The 21,855-nt window shown below is 43.2% G+C and overlaps 1 protein-coding gene across 1 annotated transcript in view; it reads left to right on the top strand.

Annotated features, from left to right (window-relative positions):
- The window catches only part of cog5 (component of oligomeric golgi complex 5), a 117,692-nt gene that overhangs the window by 79,646 nt on the left and 16,191 nt on the right, over nt 1-21,855 (top strand). Inside the window, exons 8-12 of the mRNA XM_047022638.1 lie at nt 1,122-1,281; nt 1,553-1,665; nt 2,758-2,835; nt 16,284-16,365; nt 21,380-21,584. Of these exons, the coding sequence (XP_046878594.1) occupies nt 1,122-1,281; nt 1,553-1,665; nt 2,758-2,835; nt 16,284-16,365; nt 21,380-21,584 (638 nt within the window). The remainder of the gene's footprint in view (nt 1-1,121; nt 1,282-1,552; nt 1,666-2,757; nt 2,836-16,283; nt 16,366-21,379; nt 21,585-21,855) is intronic.

Here is a 21,855-nt window from a genome sequence, read left to right on the forward strand (position 1 = left end):
TCCAATGTTCGAAATAACCGGCCCTAACTCAAGCACACAACGATTACCTTTCATTAATTCCGCATTGGCCAGCTACGCTACAGAAAAGCTAGCAATTTAAAATGGCAGTGGTGAGCAGTATCTACACTGAGAAGTGAGCGTAATCAATTCAACTCAGTCACATATTGTTAAATGGTTCTGTTATTATTATTTGAACATATCTATCTGTGTATATATACAGTACCAGTCAAAAGTTTGGACACATGGAATGGGAAAATGTGTCCAAACTTTTGACTGGTACTGTACGTGATTTGAACAATGTGATAGTTTGCCAACCTGTGTTTTGCTTGTGTGTGTGTATGTGTATCTGTGTGTGTATCTGTCTGTGTATCTGTGTGTGTGTATCTGTGAATGTGTGTGTCTATCTGTATGTGTATCTGTGTTTGTGTGTACAGTACCAGTCAAAAGTTTGGACACATGGGAAAATGTGTCCAAACTGTTGACTGGTACTGTATGTATATATATATATATATATTGTGGTATCATGAGAGGCCTGACCACAAAGCGGGGTGTAGGGCAGTGCGTCACCATAGGACAGTGCAGGCAAAAAATGCTTTTAAACGAAGAATCCGCTTTATTAAAAAAAAACATCCGGAAGCAAACATTTTAAAGGCAAAAACAGGCTTCATAAACTTGCTCCTAACTGGAATCCTACTACCGTAGGTGCAAATATTAAAGTTCCTCCAAAGCCGAACAAAGTTTGTTCCATGTACCAGCCTGCCTGCCTGGTGTGTGTGCCCACTCCTTTCTTCTCTCTCCCTCCCACACCTGAGCTCCCTCGTTAATCAGCGGGCTGAGACATTTGCACCCTTCTGAGGAGTGCATTCTGGGAGATGTAGTGTACCCGGCAGCCATCTTGTGGCATGGTAGACATCCCGGAGAGGAACGTAACGCCCCTCTACCACAGGTCCTCTCGTGATGCCACAATATTTACAGTATATATGTATGTGTGTATATGTATGTATATACATGTTATTAATTATATTATATCTATATAATAATTGTATCACATTCTAAAATAGCAGTCTGTCTCTTTCGTATGCGTGTGTGCGTGCGTGCCCTTGTGTGTGTGTTTGTTCCAGAACCCGACCCAGGTGGGTACGGCTCTGCAGGTGTTTTTTAACCTGGGAACTCTGAGAGAAACCATCAGTGGGGTTGTTGGGGGGTACCAGAGCACCATACAGGACAACGTCACCGCCACCCTGGACATCAAGAGCCTCACACAGCCCACCAGCTCCAGAGGTGCGTCTGTGTGTGTGACACAGAGATTGTGTGTTTTCCTTCAGCATTCATCGCTGGGATCTGTATTTCTTCTGTATTGATATTTGTGTGTTCGTCAGTGTTTTCTCGTTTAACTACTCTTGTGGGGAACAAATGTCCTAATACAATTGGTAAAACGTGAAAAACTTGACCTTTTGCTGGGTCCCATAACTTCAAATGCTTGTGTGTGTGCATGCATGTGTGTAATCCTGTACTCCAACGCTCTATGGCGTCCGCTGCCCGTGATACCTAGGTGCTCCAGGCCGGGCAGTGATGCCTACCCCGGGGAATACTGCTGCTTTCCGAGCAGCTCTCTGGACCAACCTGGAGAAGCTGATGGATCAGATCTGTGCTGCCTGTGGACAGGTGAGACGACACAGTTCCCCAGGTTTGACCTATCAGGGTTTGGTACAGCAGCCCGGCTATCGCATAATAACCTCCAGTTTAAATATTATAGCATTTTTGCTTTTTTTTAGCAGTTTTAGCATATAACCGGGTTTACCATAATAAACAAAGGTTGGCATATTAGGCTGGTGTATACTAGCCTCTTCTTAAATCTAATCAGATCAAAATGTAATTTGTGTATATACAAAATATATATATATATACGTATGTATATAATTCTTTTTTTAATTATTATTATTTGTAGAGAGCTTTACTTAAGCTTAGTCATGTAAGCTCCCGAGTCCCAGCCTTAGTTCTTAGAGAAGATGGCTCATTCAAATTTATTTGAATCATTATGAATCTAGGATGGTAGACTGTCGATAGATAGTAGATAGATAGATACTTTATTAATCCCGTGGGGAAATTCAGGTATCTCTCACAGCTCTCATACCAACAACCACAGACAATATGTATAAACAACACGGTAAAATACAAACAGACAACAAAACACAAGGCCATTTACAGTAGATAAGATGCAGTGCAAAACGTAGAACGTAGGGTGCTGAGCTGCCCGCTACGGAGGCTGCTGGACTGTCCTGGACTGTATGCTCTTGACTGGAATCAAAACACATTTAGAGTCCTTCCCAATATTGTGGCCTTGCTTGAGTCTACCTAGACCTTTGTTGTTGGAGAGTATTGTACATTAGTTCTATTGTCAGACCAGAGCAATCAAGCGCAGATACTTGTGGACCCCTGGCTCTTTAGTTATTGTTCTGTTGTATACTATCCCTTGTATAAATTAATCTTGAATGTGTTTGTTTGTTCATTAAATAAAATAATAAAAGTATCGGTTTTACGTGATACCTTAAAGAATGGTGAGGTTATTTTGTAATTGTTTGATCAAGTCAAAATGCAATTTTCAAATTCATGTTATTTTTTAGGAAAGTATTTTCTTCTTCATTTGCTCTTATTTCTGTCAAAAACATAACTTCTATGTGATATTTTAGTAGGACTCACTGCTAACACATGTTTTTGTGTGTGTATGTGTGCGTGCATGCCTGTGTGTTTGCGCAGGTGCAACACCTCCAAAAGGTCCTGACCAAAAAGAGAGACCCTGTCACTCACATCTGCTTCATCGATGAGATCCTCAAGGTGAGACACACTCCTGCGTGTTTGTTCTCTTTGTGTGTTTGTTTTCTGTTCAGTGTGTTTCTGTGTGTCTATGTACATTATATACAGTATGTGTGTGTATGAAGAATGTCTCCAATGGAAGCTTGCTAGTTGCTGCCGCTGTATTAGCCTGTAATGAGTTTAGGAGGAGGTTAACTAGATTCACGTTAGAAGATCACACGCACTGACATCCGCAGTGACACATGGCCCTTAGCAGTACGGTTTTCATTTTAGGACATCCTCAGATCTCAGACTCCCGTGTCAGACTCTAAGGAAAAGGCATCAGGTCTCGGACCAAAAGTCGTCAGACTCGGCAAAACGGCATCGGAGTAGCCTAAAAGTCAGTCTCAGAAAAACCTCTGTCATCTTCAGACAAAACAGCATTAGGTCTCGGAAAAAACGGCCTCTGACCAAAAGTCATCAGTCTCAGACTTAACGGGATCAGCCGAAACGACTTCAAACCAAACGGCATCAACTGAAACGGATTCAAACCAAACGGCCTCAGAAAAACCTCTGTCAGCCTCAGACAAAACCTGTCAGACAGCATTGTCCAGAAGCAAAAATTTGAGAGGCTCAATGGCACAATAACAGGCTGAGTACGGCTGCAATAACAGCTCGAGATGCTTCAGTCCATAACTTCTGTGGGTAAATGTAAATAATTAAACTGTTAAATTGTACTCCTACTTAGGGCTATGCACAGTTTCAATGTAAAATAGCTATTTTAGAATTGCTAGGCTTAGGCCGAATCTCAATACTCTTAATGTCTTTCCCCTACCCCTTAGTTTTGGGCTTTCACGTGACAGTAAGTGGTGTCCCAATACTCTTTTTGATCAAGGGGTAGGGCTAAGACGAAGGGGTATACACCCCTTAAAACCAAGTGTTTTCGGGAGCTTACTTGAAACCGAGGGGTATGTGAATACTGTGCAAGCTGCAACAATGGCGGCCAGATCAGCCAGAGAGTCGCATAAATGTAATATTTTCGGCTTAAATAATTGATTAAAAAATTACGACAGTCTTGTTTTGTGCTCTACACAGTCCTGTACATATGTATTTGCAACCATGTTCTTAATTGAAATGTTTAAAAAAATCGCTAGTTTGCTACGCTAACGTTACATTGCTGATTTGCACAACAGTCCCGTATTTCTCTGATTTGCCTTGAATGGACTCCATGCATGTCTACAGTTTTAACTAAACTCCATTAGCAGCGAATTTAGTTTGATATCAGTGCATAACACTACTTGCTTTGCGTTTGATATCAGTGCATAACACTACTTGCTTTGGAGACATAGTTATACGTATCGTAACCAAGTGGTGTCTCATTTCAGAGGGCTATGTCGCCCTTACTCCTCAATTTCAAGGAACATGGGCTAGGGGTAAACCAAGGGGTAGGAGTAAGACAGAGAATTGGGATTCGGCCTTTACTTGCTGTAAAGCAATTGCCATTAACGTATACCATGAAGGAAACTATTCAAACAAAAAATATGTTATGTACTATCACAGACCTTCTGCTAGTTTATTATGTTTGACAAGCTAGCGAAGTTAGGTTAGCGACAAGTGGAGGCATTCATGTTCATAAAAATGTCAATTGCATTACTTCACTTTCTAACACTGAGGCCCTCATGTACGTACATTTGCGAACGTAGCGTTATCAGCGCCATGGCCAACCCGCAGAAAGCGCAGGCTGTGATACTTCAGTTTACGTCGTATTTACCAAACCTGCAGTTCATCGGGTAAGCAGCGCCTTTCTCCGCCCAGTATACCGTACATTGCAAGCATTTAAACGCACAATTGAATGGGCCTCCTCTTTCTGTCATGGATCAGCCACCAAAGTCAAAACTGCGAAAACAAAGATTTTGTGTTAACAAAGTTGATGTGCTTGTTCATGAGGTAACAGCTAATTTAAATATTAAATTAAAAGGCCAGAATTCCACACTGACACAAAAACTGTAATATTGCATGGCTGCTTAATCTGTAACGCGTAATGATTTTGTGTTCACTGAAATGAAAAAGTGTGATCCTTGTGGCAAAAATCCTTTTAGTTTGTCTCCTTGGCCTATGTCGCGGTCTGGCTCGGATTAAGGCTGATTTATACTACTCTGCTCTACGTGCACCTCCTGATTTTCCTGACTATCCGTCCATCCGTCATTTTACGGATACCCCTTGTCTGTAATTGGTCCGTATTAAGAGCCGCTTGTGTCAGGGGTGGGTGCCGTGACCAACAAGACGAACAGAATCCTTTGACCGCCATTGCTGTAAATTTACAATTCATATTTCAGCTAAACATTACAATCAGCATCTGAATTAAAATGTGATGAGAGACATGGGCAGTGTAGTTGTTGAAAATGTGCTTATTTTATTGAAGAATCGGCTAATTTGTCAATTTGCTCTGACTTTTCGATAACCTAGCTAGTATCGCAGTGCAGCGTGGCGGTGAATTGTTTTCAGCACCCACACCCTTCGGAGTACTATAAATGCAACAAATCCGTCCGACTCCGTCCGTCCATCTGTCCGCCCGTAACGGAGTCGGAGTAGTATTTCACCAGGAGTCATATGCGAGGAAACACGCATTCTGGATTACATTACGCTTTTAAGAGGTGCAGTATTTTCACCGCAAAATTGAGGCACCCTTTCACCGGCGGTTTCTGTACAGTCATTTGAGTCTGACTCTTGAGTCTGAGATCTGAGGATTACAGCCCGAACGATATATCGGCGTGCCGATATTATCGGCCGATATTAGGCAATTTCCAAACTATCGGTATCGGTATTTATAATGGCCGAAAAAAAAATGTGAAAAAAGTTTTTTTTGTTACTGTGTTTCTCTTTTCTGTTTTGACAATAAAACAACAAGTTAACATCGTCGTCGTCGTCGTCGTCATCTGCCGCTTGTCCGGGGATCGGGTCGCGGGGGCAGCGACCTAAGCAGGGAGGCCCAGACTTCCCTCCCCCCGGCCACTTCCGCCAGCTCTTCCTGGGGGACCCCAAGGCGTTCCCAGGCCAGCTGAGAGACATAGTCCCTCCAGCGTGTCCTGGGTCTTCCCCGGGGCCTCTTCCCAAGTTAACAATATAATAATAATAACAAGAGTCAGATGGCTGATCGGTTAGGGAATCGGGCTATTAATCAAAAGGTTGCCAGTTTGATACCCGGCCGTGCCAAATGACGTTGTGTCCTTGGGCAAGGCACTTCACCCTACTTCGGGGGAATGTCCCTGTACTTTAAGTCGCTCTGGATAAGAGCGTCTGCTAAAAATGACTAAATGTAAGCTACAAATAAATAATGTTGGGGAAATCAGTTTGTTTTGTCATGCGTTTCTGGATAAAAAAATGTAAATTGTGTGCTTCGGCAAGGCATTTAGCTCTACTTGCCACGGGGGATTGTCCCTGTACCTACTGTAAGTCGGTCTGGATAAGAGCGTCTGTTAAATGTAAATGTAAAATTATGTTTTCCCAGGTGATAAATATAATTGCCCTTAAAATTGGAAAATGCAGCTCTCTCACACCCCACCCTAGCCTGACGTTGTCATACTCATAATTCTAGTCAGAATATGAGTCTGAGAACTCTCCGTTGGGCTTTGACTACAGGGCGTGTTTCAAACGAGCCTGGAAAACAAATGCCTCTTCCCTCAATTGGATAGATCTACAACCAATCAGAGCAACAGAGTATGTGACGTATGTTAAGCACCGCATAGTTGTTGTCAACAGAACTAAACTACAAGCAGACTTGAAGTATGCTTGAAGAATGAATACAAACAATTTTTGCCGGTGTTGTAAAATTAATTTAAGGGTAGGGAGAGTACTTGTTCACACGGTCAACCTTTTTGAGCGAAACAATAAAGGGCAATGCATATACGAAGTTCTCCGTTTAGGATTACAACTCCATCGGGGCCAGCTGATAAATTAAACTTTTACCGAATCCCGTAGGAAGGACGGCAAAAACATATTTTCCATCGACAAATGCCTTGATTGCGTCTCTGTTCCTCTTTCAAAATTAATGTGCTGTCGATGTCTTCTAAAACAGACTCGATGGCAGTATCATAACATGCCAGATCTCCAGCGGTAGCCATGTTTGTTCAAAACGAATTCAACTTAAGCGCTCTTTTGTGACGTGGGTGATTACGTTACTGTTGATCATCTGTCCATCATCGTATAAAGCCCGCCCTGGCAATTTAATTGGTTCGCCCAGATTCTGGTTTTCTGTAGTTGGTCCCCAATACGAGACCCTCCAGACCCAACTTCCCGACCAAATTTTTTGGGGGGCGGGGAGAAGTTGGGCTGGCAGCCAGGCTAACCCCACCCGGCCCCCAAACAACTTCCCCCGCCCCCCCACACCACCCCCCTACTGTACATATGTTTGTGTGACAACATTTGAATAGCGTGACTTGAATAACTGACAAAACCGTACGTTTGACCAACAAAAGGCTCGTAGAAGATTTATTTAATTTGTTCGCTGTGGCTGCTGTGTAACCAGATCAGTCCTGCTGTCTGACCCACTTCCAAGTGTCACCATCAGAGAGAAAGAGAGAGAGAGACAAGCTGCGAGACCATGGAAATGGAACACCTATCATCAGTACGATAATCGCCATCATCATCTAAGCCAATGGTTCTTAATCCTGGTCCTCGGGCCCCCCTGCCCTGCATGTTTTAGATTTCCCTGCTCCAAAACACCTGATTCAAATATATGGTTCATTATCAAGCTCAACAGAAGCCTGATAACGACCCATTCATTTGAATCAGGTGTGCTGGAGCAGGTAAAGATCTAAAACATGCAGGCTAGGGGGGCATAAGGACAAGGATTGAGAACCACTGATCTAATGCTGGGGACACACTACAGGATACACGATTTCGCCCTTTCCGACAATCCTAGGTAACGTCCCTGATGGTTCTACTGATTATTTTATCAGATGTTCCCTCGGTGTGGGGTGTGTCAAGAGTTACCGAATCTGCTCGGAAGGACGTCGGAGGAGCCCCGATCGCGAATCTTAAATATTTAACATGTTGAATAACATGTGGCAACTTATATTGTACTTATTGTATATTTTATTTTAATTGTATTCCACTTAGTATTGCTAGTTTATGTATCCTTAGTATAGTTAGACCACATATTTAAATTTAAGATTCCTATATGTTTACTGTATGCACCTTCCTGCCAAAGCAAATTCCTTGTCTGTGCAAACTTTCATGGCAAATAAATCCCATTCTGATTCTGATGTTGAATATTTGCGATCAGAAATGCTGATGTGTGGGGGGAACCCCGAGGACAAACCCCGAGTTTATCACGTGAAACGAAAAAGCAAACCCTTTTATTTTTTCCATGAATTTTCTGTGAAAATAATTCACTAACACTATCATCGCAATTTCTTCCTGCATATAGTCCGCCATACTTATTCTTAAGTCTCGACAGATTTTGCGAGATTTCTTGTGTTAACAGTCGGGCCACTGGTTGGGAATCTGTTTGTGTGTGGTGTGCTGTCTTTGTCAATTCATGGCACACCACATACTGTAGGAGCAAAACGGCTAAATCTAGGATTTTTTGTCCTCATGTTTGTGGTCTCTCCCAGTTTGAAAATCTTATAAGGTTAAAAAAAACGTTTATTGTGTCCCCAGCATTAGCCATCGCCGCCACCACCACTATCATCATCTCCTTCTTACACACAATATATAAACAAATATAAAAGTTACAAAATATATCATATTGGCAGCATAGTGCAAAATGTGCAAAGTAGGTGGTGGATGGACTTATAAGTAATAGATAAAGTGTAATGTCAGTGTGAGTCCTTGGCCTTGTTGAAGAGGCCGGCAGCGGATGGAAGGAAACTGTTCTTATGGCGTGAGGTTTTGGTCCTGATGAACCGCAGCTTTCTGCCGGAGGGGAGTAGCTGGAACAGAGAGTGTCCAGGGTGGGAGGAGTGGGCCACAATCTTCCTCACTCGCTTTAGGGTCCTCGAGGTGTGCAGGTCCTTGAGGGTAGGCAGACTGCAGCTGATCACCTTCTCCGCAGCGCGGATGATACGCTGCAGTCTGCTCTTGTCCTTGGCAGTAGCAGCAGCGTACCAGATGGTGATGGAGGAGGTGTGGACGGACTCAATGATGGCTGTGTAGAAGTTGTCCATCATTGTCATTGGCAAGTTGAATTTATTCAGCTGTCGTAGGAAGTACATCCTCTGTTGTGCTTTCTTGGTGAGGGAGCTGATGTTTAGTTCCCACTTGAGGTCCTGGGAGAGGATAGTTCCCAGGAAGCGCAAGGACTCCAAAGTGTTGACTGGGGAGTCACACATGGTGATGGGGGTGAGTGGGTGGAGGTGCAGCTGTTGGTGTACAGGGAGAAGAGCAAAGGAGAAAGGTGCGGTGCTGATGGACCGGGAGTCAGAGACGTGTTCCCAGCTTAATGCACGGCTTCCTGTCAGACGGGAAGTCTGTGATCCACCTGCAGATGGAGTCAGGTACGTTTAGCTGGGTGAGCTTGTCCTGAAGCACAGCGGGGATGATGGTATTGAAAGCAGAGCTGAAGTCCACAAACAGGATCCTGGTGTAGGATCCCGGTGTGTCCAGGTGCTGGAGGGTGAAGTGGAGGACCATGTTAACTGCGTCATCTACAGACCAGAGGCCTGTTCCATAAAGCGAGTTTACCGAATAAGCCAGACTTCTGTCAATTAGTCGGACTCATTTCTAGTTCATTCGGTTCAATAAAGCTAGCTCAACGTAGGTCAAACTCAATTACTATGGCAACTTAGGCTGCGAAAATAGACTGATCAGGGTCAGGCTAACTGTCAGGCTTAGTGTGACTTGGTGCTTAACCAGACCTTCCTGTAACACTGACCCAACGGGAAAACGATGATTTACCACAGATATTCTCATTTTAATGTTCAACATTGATAAAAAATCAACTTAAATAGCCTACATAGGCTGCAACATTTACCCTATTGCATTAAACAATGATTAACAATGATTTGATAGCCTACACGCCACGTTACGTAGTCTAGTTTGTGATTTCAAATGTTTAGGCTTCAGGCATAGGCCTATCTCAATCTAAATGATCAGAGCATAATTATTATAGCTATATAGTTGTTAACAGTAGTCTACAATTGCCAAACAAACCTAAATCCATAGGCTACATCCTCCATTTTCCAGACACAACCATAATAAAAAGTTAGACTACTGGGTTATGTATTGATTAACCTGTTCTGGAGACTGTTAAATGTGCCTAAAAACGCCTAAACAGCATGCCCAAAGTAAATTGAAAGCTGTTCTTGAACCATTTGGAGTACATGCATGTAAATGGACTCTTTTGAAAGCTGACACTCTGAAGTTATGTTCCTTGTTGTCAGGACCCCTGTCAGTCCTACTGGTGTTGAGTAATAGAAGCTTGAACACAAGGAAAGTGAAAGTTTCTATTTCCGCCTAGATTTTGTTTTGAAAACAGAGGCCTGAAGAGGCCTAGAGGTGGTAGGTATTAGCTGGAAGACAGAATTGGACCACAGGTTGAAGCCTTACCCAATTCAGATCAAAAGTCAAACATAATACCACAATATATTCATATTTGACACATGTTTTTATAAGAGTACATCCAGGCGTTTTCTAAAAGGGCCTTTTGGAGACTCCAGAATGACCCTTCTAACCAAGGTCAAATTCTTAGGATAAAAAGGTATAATTGTTATCTCTAATGAAAGGTGGTCCTTAGAACTATCATTTATAACAGCTAAATCCCTCATTAGTATTACTGAAACACAAAAACTGAAGCATGAACACATTGGAGTGATTTATCTGATTCCCAGGATTGGCACACAAAGAACACTGACATATTGCGCAATCGACTTTTATTTTGAAGGCTCCACAAAACCTGGCATATGGGGTATCGCCATTTACAGCTAGCGCTAAGCTACAAGGATAACTAGCTCTTTTCAGATTCATTCCAAGCCAGTTAGAAAAAATCGTGTAGAGGGGGCGGGGGGGTGGGCGGGGGGCGGGGGGCGGGCTGGACGCACAGACCTAGTTGGCTTTAGAGGACTGTCACCGGGGCATGGAAGCTCCTATTGGCTAAACCAAGGTGTCTATCAACAGGTCAGAGTGTAGCGGCCATTTTAAGACTATCCCCGTGTTTCTACTTGACCCAGATCTCATGCTATGAGCTAAAGTGCGTTGAGAGACAGAATTCTTTTTTTTTACGAAGTAACAATGAAGCAACAAGATCGTGGCTATGTGTGGATATAATTCTTTGTTTGGACAACTACTCGACATGGTTTGATACTTTGGACCCTTGGGAATGTAAGCAGATGAGGTTTTGATGAGTTGTGTGCATACCTGGACATTCCTAAGTAATCGAAGGTAAGTACAACTTTTTTCTCTGGCATTGTTGAATGAACGGTCACCGGACAAAGACGTTGACGCTACTTTCTGTTGCAAGTTGAGCTTGAATTGGTTTATTTCAATGGAAGCACAAGAATCATAGCTTTCCAACGATGTATAACATGTGTACTAGTCGAAAAAAAATATTTATGATTTTTAATGCGTAATAACTGGGGGAGGAGGGGGCAGTGTTTCGGGCCCGCGGGCGTTAAATCGTAAATAAGCCTATCGTTCACGTCAATCATGGCATGTCGTTTCATTTTGATGAAGCGGTGTATGAGGGAGCTGTCATAGTACAAGGCTTAAAGGAAACATTCTTTCTTGTAGAAGTCACGTGGCCGTTACCTCTCGGGCTGCTTAAGAATAGGGTGCACGTGCAATTAGCTTGACTCCTTAAATCTGACTTGAATTAGTAGGACTGCGTGAGCTGAAATTGGCCTTTATGGAACTGCTTTAGCTCCGCTTGACTTTTTAAGCTAATTCAAGTCTGGTTTGGGACTTTAAGTCCAACTTATTTGAGCGGGCTTTATGGAACAGGCCCCTGTTGGCTCTGTAGGCAAACTGCAGGGGGTCCAGGAGAGGTTCTGTGATGGCTTTGAGGTGTACAAGCACCAGGCGCTCAAAAGACTTCATTACCACAGAGGTCAGGGTGACGGGTCTGTAGTCATTAAGTCCTGTTGGCCTTGGCTTTTTGGGCACAGGGATGATGGTGAAGGACTTGAGACAGGCTGGCACATGGCATGTCTCCAGGGAGGTATTGAAGATGTTGCTGAACACCGGAGACAGCTGGTCAGCACAATGCTTGAGGGTGGCAGGAAAGACAGCGTCTGGCAGAGCTTCTTTGCATGGGTTCTGCCTCTGGAACAGTCTGTTAACTTATCTTTCTTTAATGAACAGAGACGTCTTTATGGAGATGGAGAGTAGGTGTAGTTCACGGCAGTCCAATTGTCTTTCAAATCAACAGTAAAACTCGTTCAGGTCGTTGGCCAGACGAGAGTCGTTAATGGTGTGGGGACTCGGGGCTTGTAGTTGGTGATCTGCCTGAGCCGTCTCCAGACAGAAGCATAGTCGTTAGAAGAGAACTACTGTCTTAGTCTTGCTGAGTACAGTAGTTTAGCCTCTCTCACCACTTTGCTAAACCTGTTCTTCTATCACTGTTTTGATGTCCTCACAGCAGGTTTACAGAGCTTTAGTTTCTGCCTGTATGCAGGAATCCGGTGGACCATGGCGTAGTCAGAGTGACCCAGTGCTGCTCGTGGGACCGCATGGTAGGCTCCACTGACTGTGGTGTAACAGTGGTCCAAAGTGTTCCCTTCTTTGGTAAGGGCATTCAATGAATTGTCTGTATTTGGGGAGTTGAGGCTGAGATTCCCTTTGTTAAAGTCGGCAAGTACGATAACCAGGGAATCCGGATTTGCTCGCTGCACATTCAGAATCTGGTTGGCGAACATGCATTGGGCCTCTTTAACCTGTGTACCCGGCGGCATGTAAACTCTGACTAAAATGAGTGCCACTAACGCGCAAGGCGAGTAGAAAGGTTAACAGTTTATGAAAAATGATTCCATATCCGGGGAACAATGTTGCAGAATCACTGTCACATCTACACACCAGCCACTGTTAGTGTAAAAACAGAAACTACCGCCTTTCAAGGCGTCCGTCTGTCGTCCATCGCTGCTTGTAGAGCTGGCGAGTGGAGTTACCATGGAAACATTTGATATTTATTTATTTATTTGGTCTAATTGCCCGGGGAGCCTTGGAACTTGGAGCTTCGGAGCTGTCAAGTGTCATCATGACTTGAGAAAGAGAGATCCCTAAAAATCAATGTGTCCAACCATCCATGTACATTTAAGATCTTGATTCTAGTGTGTGTGTGCATGCGTCCCCCCCCCCCCAAATTTGATGTATGTGTGATACAGGTTTTTTGTGCATTAGGGTTAGTATAGCGTACTATTTATTGTTATCTGTAATTTTGGAAGTTTTAGTGTTAGGGTTAGTATAGTCGTTTATTTATTGCTATCTGTATATTTAGGAAGTTTCACTTATTTAAGCTCAGCATAGATGTAAATTTGTTCCTTGTACTTCTATGTTATGTTATGCCAGGTGCTTGCGTTGTCTTGTCTTAAGAATTTCAGTGCCCAGTCTAACCTTGTGTTGTTCTGTGTACCTGACAAATAAAAGACTTGAACTTGAACTACAGAAATAATTTCTGCACCCTCGTGATTCATGAACTGTTGATGTAATTATACTTTCCTTTACTAAGTCGTTTCTGAATACTGTCAGGTAACAACTGACGAGAGTTCTGAAGCTTTTTTCCCAGTTCAATACAAGCTTGCAGACAACAATAATTTTGGAAAATAGTTAAAGATCACAGTCCTTCTTTCAGCATGAAGCAAGCCCTATCTGGCTGTCGTCCTTCTTTCCAAAGGACCTTACTATGGGCTGTAAATCAGGTTCTAACTGGTACTCCTGTTTTTCTCTCCTAACTCAGGAGAAAATGAGACCTAAACATTCACAGTCCCTGAAATGTATACACCTTTGTTCTACTTGTTCTTTTACATACATTTATAAATCTATAAATCTAGTGAGATAAAGGTGTGGGCCGATTTCGTGAGAGAAAGGGAGGTAGTGGTGGGTGGTACGGTGGCCCTGAAGTGCAAATCACACCTAATATGAGTACATCCCCCAAATGAAAACACTCCCTCCAAATGCGAGTCAACTACCCCCAAATAGGATGACTTGCTCACCTCCCCCCAATACAAAGACACGCTCCCCCAAATGGGAACGACATTACATTAACTCAAAAACACATAACATTAACTCAAAACGGAAATGGTTGGTACTACACTTCGTCGCCGATTGGATGCAGTAACTAACAAGAAATAAGAAATTGATCGACAAAGTACAAAATGCAATAGCCTGATGGAGTTACGTGAACCAGGACATTTGTTTGGCTATCGAAGCATGTAGCAAGTAGTTGGCTATTTATGCAAAAGTATAAATTGCGTGTTAAACGTAAAAATCGATAGCCAAACATCTATCCTGGTCCATGTAACTCTTGTCATTTTGTGGCATTTTGTTCTTCTGTCGTGGACTATTAGTTTTTTCTTCTGAAAAGTGCTGCTTCCTTCAACTGCGTTTTTAGCGTGCGCATAGGCTACTTTTAATGTTGAGAAACGTTAACAGCATATCTGAGATTATTTCATAGGAATGTCCCTGATTAAAATAAAGAGTAGCCTAGTCCAAGTCAAGACTCTGAATTGTTAACACAAATGTTTCTTATTTTTTTCCAACCAAAACGATCGACTTCATGATAATGACAGAGTAACCTGGACCAAGATCAGGATGGTTGTTTCGCTATCGATTTTTACGTTTAACACACAATTTATACTTTTGCATAAGTAGCCTACTACTTGCTACATGCTTCGATAGCCAAACAAATGGCCTGGTGCACGTAACTCTGTCAGGCTATTGCATTTTGTACTTCTCTCGATCAATTTCTTATTTCTTGTTACTAACAAGAGCAATGTTGAACAATGTTAGTTACTGCATCCAATCAGCGACGAAGTGTAGTACCAACCATTTCCGTTTGGAGTTAATGTAATGTGTTTTTGAGTTAATGTGATGTTGTTTCCCATTTGGGTGAGCGTGTCTTCGTATTGGGGGGAGGTGAGCAAGTCATCCTATTTCGGGGGAGTTGACAAGTATTTGGGGGGAGTGTTTTCATTTGGGGCATGTACTCATATTAACGGGTGTGGTTTGCACTTCAGGGCCACCGTAGGGTGGAGGTGGAGATCTTGATTCTCCTAATTAGAGGGTAAGGGACACACAAACATAGAACCATTAAAGAATTAAAACTCCCTGAAGACTTGCTAATCTGAGGCTTCCCACTGTTCCCTCCTGTCTCTGTTCCCTCCCTCCTGTCTCTGTTGCTAAATGGACTAAAGCGGCTGATTGTGTGTGTTTGTGTGCGCGTTGGGGTGTGTATGTGAACAACGCGGTTTTACATCTCCTCCAGCTCTATCCTGTGTCATCGTGCTCACCTGAGAGCATTCCATTATTGGATGCATATATATATACTCACGCTGCGCCTTCGAGGTTGACGGCGGCTATTATTACCGCACAAGCCAATCACTTGCGCCGCTCAGACTCTCCAGTCACCTGTCACCACGGAAATTAGCCAGCGCGGTGGCGGTGGCTGTGTAAGGCTGGGTGTCAAACCTGCCCCCACCTCTCATATGCTAAAGTCTGGAGTTTCTGGACGGTCTCAATTTGATGGCTCTCACACCCCATTCAAGATTTGGTCTGATTGGTTGTTCTTGTGTATAAAGGGAATTGTAATGCATTGTTCTTTGGATTCTACATCTCCTGAGACCTTTTCCTCAGTTCTCCCTTGTCCTACTGTCCTACTCCTTGCTCACCTCTTGCTTTCTCTCTGATTTACAATGATCACGGTAGAGTGGGTAAGATTTAAAGCCTTCATTTTGTAACATGTTTGCCTTGTAATTGATTTCATTCATTTGCAATGTTATTAAATGCGTATTTCATTTAACCTACTTTGACCATTCTTGCTCTGCTTTACCCATATTGTCAAATACCTGGAATTCTATTGGTTTTGGCATTAATGGTTCATGATAATACACTGTTCAGTTTCCCATCTTCCTTTAAACCATAGGGGAATTCGTGTTGGTTGCTTGGCCAATATTTAACCCCCTACAGCTGTTACATTTCTGCAGGGGCGACATGGGAAGGTTTTGCCACAGAAAAGAGGAACATCTTTAATGTTCCTCTCTAGAGGGGAGGGGTGTGTGGCAGGGTGTGTGTGTGTCTCTGTGTAGGTCTATGCACAGTACAGTCTGTGACTGTGGGTGTGTGTTCCTGTGTGTGTGACTGTGTGTATATGTTTGTGACTGTGGGTGTAACTGCGTGACTGTGTGTGTGACTGTGTGTGTATGTGCTTGTGTGTGTTCCAGTGTGTGTGACTGTGTGTATGTGTTTGTGACTGTGTGTATGACTGTGTATGTGTGTATGACTATGTGTGTGTGTGGGCTGCATGTGCAAACGTGTGACCCTTAGCGTGTGTGTCTATACAGGACGGCCAGCCTGACATCCTATACACCTTCTGGACCTCGGTCACCAATACCCTCTCTGTAGAGCTGCAGGGAGCTACGGCTGGTGAGACTGCATCATAATGTCTGTTTAATCCAGCCTGTGAGTGTGAGACACACCTTGTTGTACAACCTGAATATGTTACATCTTCCTCCTTTCGTTTTTCTCTCCTGTTGTCCTGTTCTCTCTTCTTCTATAACATATCTCTTCATCACATTCCTGTCAGCCTGCCATTACAGCACACTGGCCACAAATAACACTGTACCTGTGAGTGTGTGCGTGCACGTGCCAACTGTAGCGCAGGCACAGACAGCGGCCATCGCTCATCTTCACTGAAGCAAACTCTAAGGGTGCTATTTTAACGATCTGAAACGCAAGTATCAAAACGCAAAGCGCAAGTAACTTTGTGGGCAGGACTCCGGCGCTGTTGCTATTATACCTGCAGGATAAATGATTTTGCGCATGGCGCAAATCTACGATGGGTTGGTCTGAAGTAGCTACCTTACTAATGGGTGTGGTTTGGGCGTAACGTGCCATAAACCAATCAGAGTGTCATCTCACAATCCCTTTAAAAGCAGACGCGCTTGTTCCATGGCAGACTGCTATTATAATGGCGGATTTGTCAGGCGCACGCCAGGAGCGGATCACAGCCGAGGAGACCGACGTTCACGTCAGGGCCGTAAAAGATAGAGAAGTGAGAAAAAATGGGAAAGGCAGAGCAGTTTTCTCATTGCACTAAGTTGCCCGCTCATGCTGTTCATTCAAATTCGTATTCGTATTTTTATATATTTTTTATTTTGGGGTGTGCTTGCCCTCGGCAAGAGCGCAGCCTTTGTTCTCTCCCATATATATTTATTATTATTATTGTTTATTTTCGCGCCCCTAAGACTCAGTCAATATTTGGACTACATAGACAAAGTCGATGTCAAAAGGTTTGTCTTGGTCACGGTTGCGTTGGTTCTATTGGGATTTATGTTCCGTTGCACGGTTTAGGTTTTAATTACGTTTTTGTGGCAAAAGTGACACTAACGGTGGCTAAATTGCTAGCCACAGTCACTGACGCTACTAACGTCACTAACGTCACGAAAACTCACGTAACTATCTCTAGCAGAACATTAGTTTAGCAGTTCGTTAACTTCTGGGAGATAGTTAGGCCAACTGCTTACTGCAAGGCAGCTGCAGAAACGCCACAAGCAAAAAGCCCTGGGTGATAACTATTTGCTCATTTTACTTTGTGATATGACACACAATTGTGATGTGTAATGTACAATATAAGTTCATATTATTTAGGAAGTACATCTACTTTCGGAAACAGTAGTTTACTATTTCACTGAAGAATTAGCTTCATGACATTAGCCTCTGTTGCCCGGGCAACACATACTCCAGAGGTCTATGATGCATCTGTTTTCAATCGTTAAAATAAACATTACTCACAAATACATTTTCGTTGTAGGATTTATTATGACATTAGATTATAGGTAAAGGATTTGTGGGTGAAATTATCATTACCTGTGGTTTCAAACCAGTGTAGCTCACTGCAACGCTGTAGCCTAGTCTAGTAGCTAACAAAAACACCTCTACAGTACAGGCACAGCTGTTTACAGGAAGTCAAACGGCGGCACATAATCGGCACTACCCTTACTTAAATCAAAAGTCTTTCAATAGGTGAAGCTATCAGACTTGTGACTTCTAACCTAAACTCCATTGCCAGAGTCTAACCTTGTCAATCTGTTCATGAAAATAATAAATTTCAGCCTAAACCGTACAACGGAATGGTAAATCAAATTCAACCAACGCTATTGATACCGAGACGAACACAGTCTAGTACTGTACTGTAGTAGTACAATTTACCGGGGCAGCTTCTCCACACAGGGCTATTTTGCGTTGTTACTGACAATGATTGCTGCCACTGAGCTTTTTATGAATGAGGGATTTTCCCCTAAATAAATGTCAAGCTTATTTACGTTTATGGGGGCATATTTTTCAGTTACTAGATGGTACTATTTGAATCATGATCCCATCTGAGATAGCTATATGCCCGGTAACGTCATTGTTAGAATAAGCTTCAAAGGGGGTTCTTTATTAATGAATGAATGCAATATCAGTAGGCTAAATGCCTGAAAACATCACGAGAAGGGAAAAACTTAAAATTACGTTTAAATCATAGAGATTAGGTCCAGTTTTACACTGGTCTGCCAAATGTATTTATTTTGATTCAACTATGAGGCTGCTCCCTCTTGCAGGGGAAATGAGAAGACAACTATTTCATTATACTCTTCACTTTTAGTATTTTGATTTGCAAATTATCAGAAAAAAAATATGCTTTTAAATCTATGTTATATTTTTTATAAATAATAAGTTGGCTGTGCATTTTGTATATAAAATATAGCCTACAGAAATATCAGTTATAAAAATGTCATTAAAAAACGGACCCCTGTGCAACCGACGCAAGCAAGCACACCCTACAATTTCCCTAGAAATTGTACCCTCTTTAGTTTGAATTGTTATATTTTTAAATTGATTAGTTCTTAGAATTAGTTTAACCATTGTACTTTTTAACTTAATTTAAGACCCTTATATGTTTATTGTTTGCAGCTTCCTGCCACAGTAAATTCCGAGTTTGTATAACAAAAACAAGCTACATTGCGAATAAACCAAATTCTGATTCTGATGGGTATGGGAGAAGAAACACACCCAAATTAGCTTCGGTTAAACAGGCGTGGGAGGAAATTGCCACAGTTGTTACAAATGAAGTTCACATACATAGAGATTTCTCATGAAAACCTTTTAAATCATTGACTTGAAAGAAATGTAACACAGCTAGCCATACAATGTATCAAAACAATGTAACTTAGCTTTGCAGGAAGAAGACCCTGGCTTCGCCAGCAGTGCGCATGGGCCAATCTTGCGCCCTTAAAATAGCATCTGAATAACGCGCCATTGACTTTAGACTACGTTTTCGCTGAACCGCCCCGGGAGCACAAGGTCATTTCCTAATTTACCGACGTGCATCTGTGGACGGAAAAGTCAGCTTTGCGTCAAGTGCAAACTAGGAATGATACTTGCGTCGTTGACAAAGTCAATTACGCTGGGTGCAAGTTAGGGCCCTAAATATCTTTCTGTCTCTCGTCCCACACACAGGGGGCACTGATTACACCTCTCTGGTGATTGATAACCCCCTGTACAACAGGAAAGGGACCTAGAAACACACATGCAAACACACATTTCGATGAATATTATCCTCAAAGGAATAAGATATTGGCCTTAAAAAACACTAGCAGCAAGTCCCCCCATCAGTGAAACACCCTCACATACACACACACACAGCCCTCTCTTTGTCTTTCTACTTACTCTCCCTTTCACACACACACAAACATACACAGGCACACTCTGTGCCGGAGAACGTTGGCCCTCTCCATCACAGTTGGGGAGCTATTTTCGTCAGAGCATATGAGTTTGTGGCCAGGTTTATATGCATCTGAGGTGAGGAAGTGTGTCTGAGGTGTGTGACCCTGGAGCCTGAGCTAGCTCCAAAGTGCATGGACCAGGCCCTGACATGCTTAGGAACAAGCTCCGACATACTAGGAGCTAGCTCTGACATGCTAGGAGCGTGCTCTGACACTGCAGCCTAGCTCCAATTCAACATGATACAGCAGGGGTTCTCAACCCTGGTCCTCAAGGACCCCCTGCCATGCATGTTTTAGATATGTCCCTGCTCCAACACTCCTGATCCAAATGAATGGAAAAGAAAAGAGGTTTCTCACCTAAACATTTTTTGATATACTGTATGTACGCATTGCCTTTCTATCTTATCAAAACAGTAAGAGGGAGGTGGGTGTTAGTCGATGACCCTCTTTGTGTGTTTTTATGTAGTGTGACCATATAGACTGTCTAAAGTACCGCTGTATTGATTGATTTCCCTTTGTTATCACCAGGTAATGATGTCAATACAGAGTTTATCACGTATGTGTGTAGGTGTTAACCTTGACGCATGTATTTGGTCGTGTGTGTGTTTACTCCCCTGGCTGTGAATTTGTTACCTTTCCATCCCAGTTCTGTGCAGTAGGACAACATTTCACAAGGTGGAATCCTCATTGTGCACACTCGCGTGTGTTTGTGTCCAGCCTGGGGGATGATGTAACCAATTCAGCAGGAGGAAAGCTTGTCAACAACTGAGAAGCATTCAGACAGAAGCAATCGCTCCATCTATTATTCATCCGTCGTGTCTCGGCTGGCCTCCCCTCAGCTTGCCCTGTGCTCACTTCATGTCTGTCTTCCTTCTTTCCGTCAGGCTACCTGTCTGTCTGTCTGTCCGCCTTGAGAGAGAGTGTTTGTGTGGGCATGTATGCACATGTGTGTGTGTCAGCCCCCCCCATGACTTCCACTTCTCCACAGACGTGATCATGTCTGCTGGCATCAACCCTCATAAAGTGGCCATGCCGACTGGGTGCATACCAATGTGGAAAATAGCATGAAGAAAAAACCCACTCGATTTGGCAACAATCTGCATATAAGCCTTAACAAGCATTTAATCACTTGCAAAGCCGGTTTATTATCATACTAATGAAATAGATTGCATTTAGATCATTCCACCTGTCATTCGTTTCCATCACCCGGGACAGAGGAAAGAACAAAAGCACTGTGTGTGTGTGTGTGTCTGGGGGATCGGAGATGACGTTGGAACTGTCCTAGATCTCTGAAGTATCAAAGAAGCCGTTTAGTTGAGCATCAAGCAACACACATACACTGAACTAAACTGAAAAAGTTGACTAGTATGACACCATAATTTTCGGTGTGTTGGCATAGTGATTAATGTCAATAATTCATTTTGAATTGAATTTCTGATTTCTCTATCTCTCTTGGTTCCTCCTGGTTTTTACTCTCCTCTTCTCTCTCCCTCTCTTTGAAAACCCCATTCTCCTTTTTTGTATCTCTCTTCCCTTATTATATTCCCTTTTCCCCTTTGGTCTCTTTCCCTCACCTCTCCCTCTCCCCATCCCTCTGTCTCCCTCACCTCGCCCCCTCTCCCCATCCCTCTCTCTCCATCACTCCCATCTTCCTGTCCCCCTGTCCCCCCCAGCCTCGTCCTTTCTGAAGCAGGCCCTAGAGGGAGAGTACCCCAAGCTGCTGCGCCTCTACAACGAGCTGTGGCGCCGCCTGCAGCAGTACAGCTCCAGCCTCCAGGGGGCCCCGGGGGTCTGCTCCGGTCCAGAGGCCCCGCTGGAACTGGCTGGCCCCGAGCCAGATGGCCGGGACCTCTTCACCCACGCCAAACAGGACTACAAGTGGGTCTCCTCCAACTACCCAGACATGAACTCACACATGCAGAGGTGTTTTTGACTGTACTGCTTGTAGGCCATAAGGTGAACCCTGTTATCGTTTCATCCCGCTCCACAGTCTGGCATCTACACAATCTTTAGCTCATAAAAAAGAACGAGCTGTGGTAAGCTACCCAAAAAAAGTTTGTCGCTGAAATTCCAGTCGATTGTTGATGCGTCTATGTTTTATGCAGAACTAGTTTCTTCAGAGTGTAATAGGATTTTAATGGCACGGTTC

The sequence above is a fragment of the Hypomesus transpacificus genome, chromosome 7, assembly GCF_021917145.1.
Source record: "Hypomesus transpacificus isolate Combined female chromosome 7, fHypTra1, whole genome shotgun sequence".
Lineage (NCBI taxonomy): Eukaryota > Metazoa > Chordata > Actinopteri > Osmeriformes > Osmeridae > Hypomesus > Hypomesus transpacificus.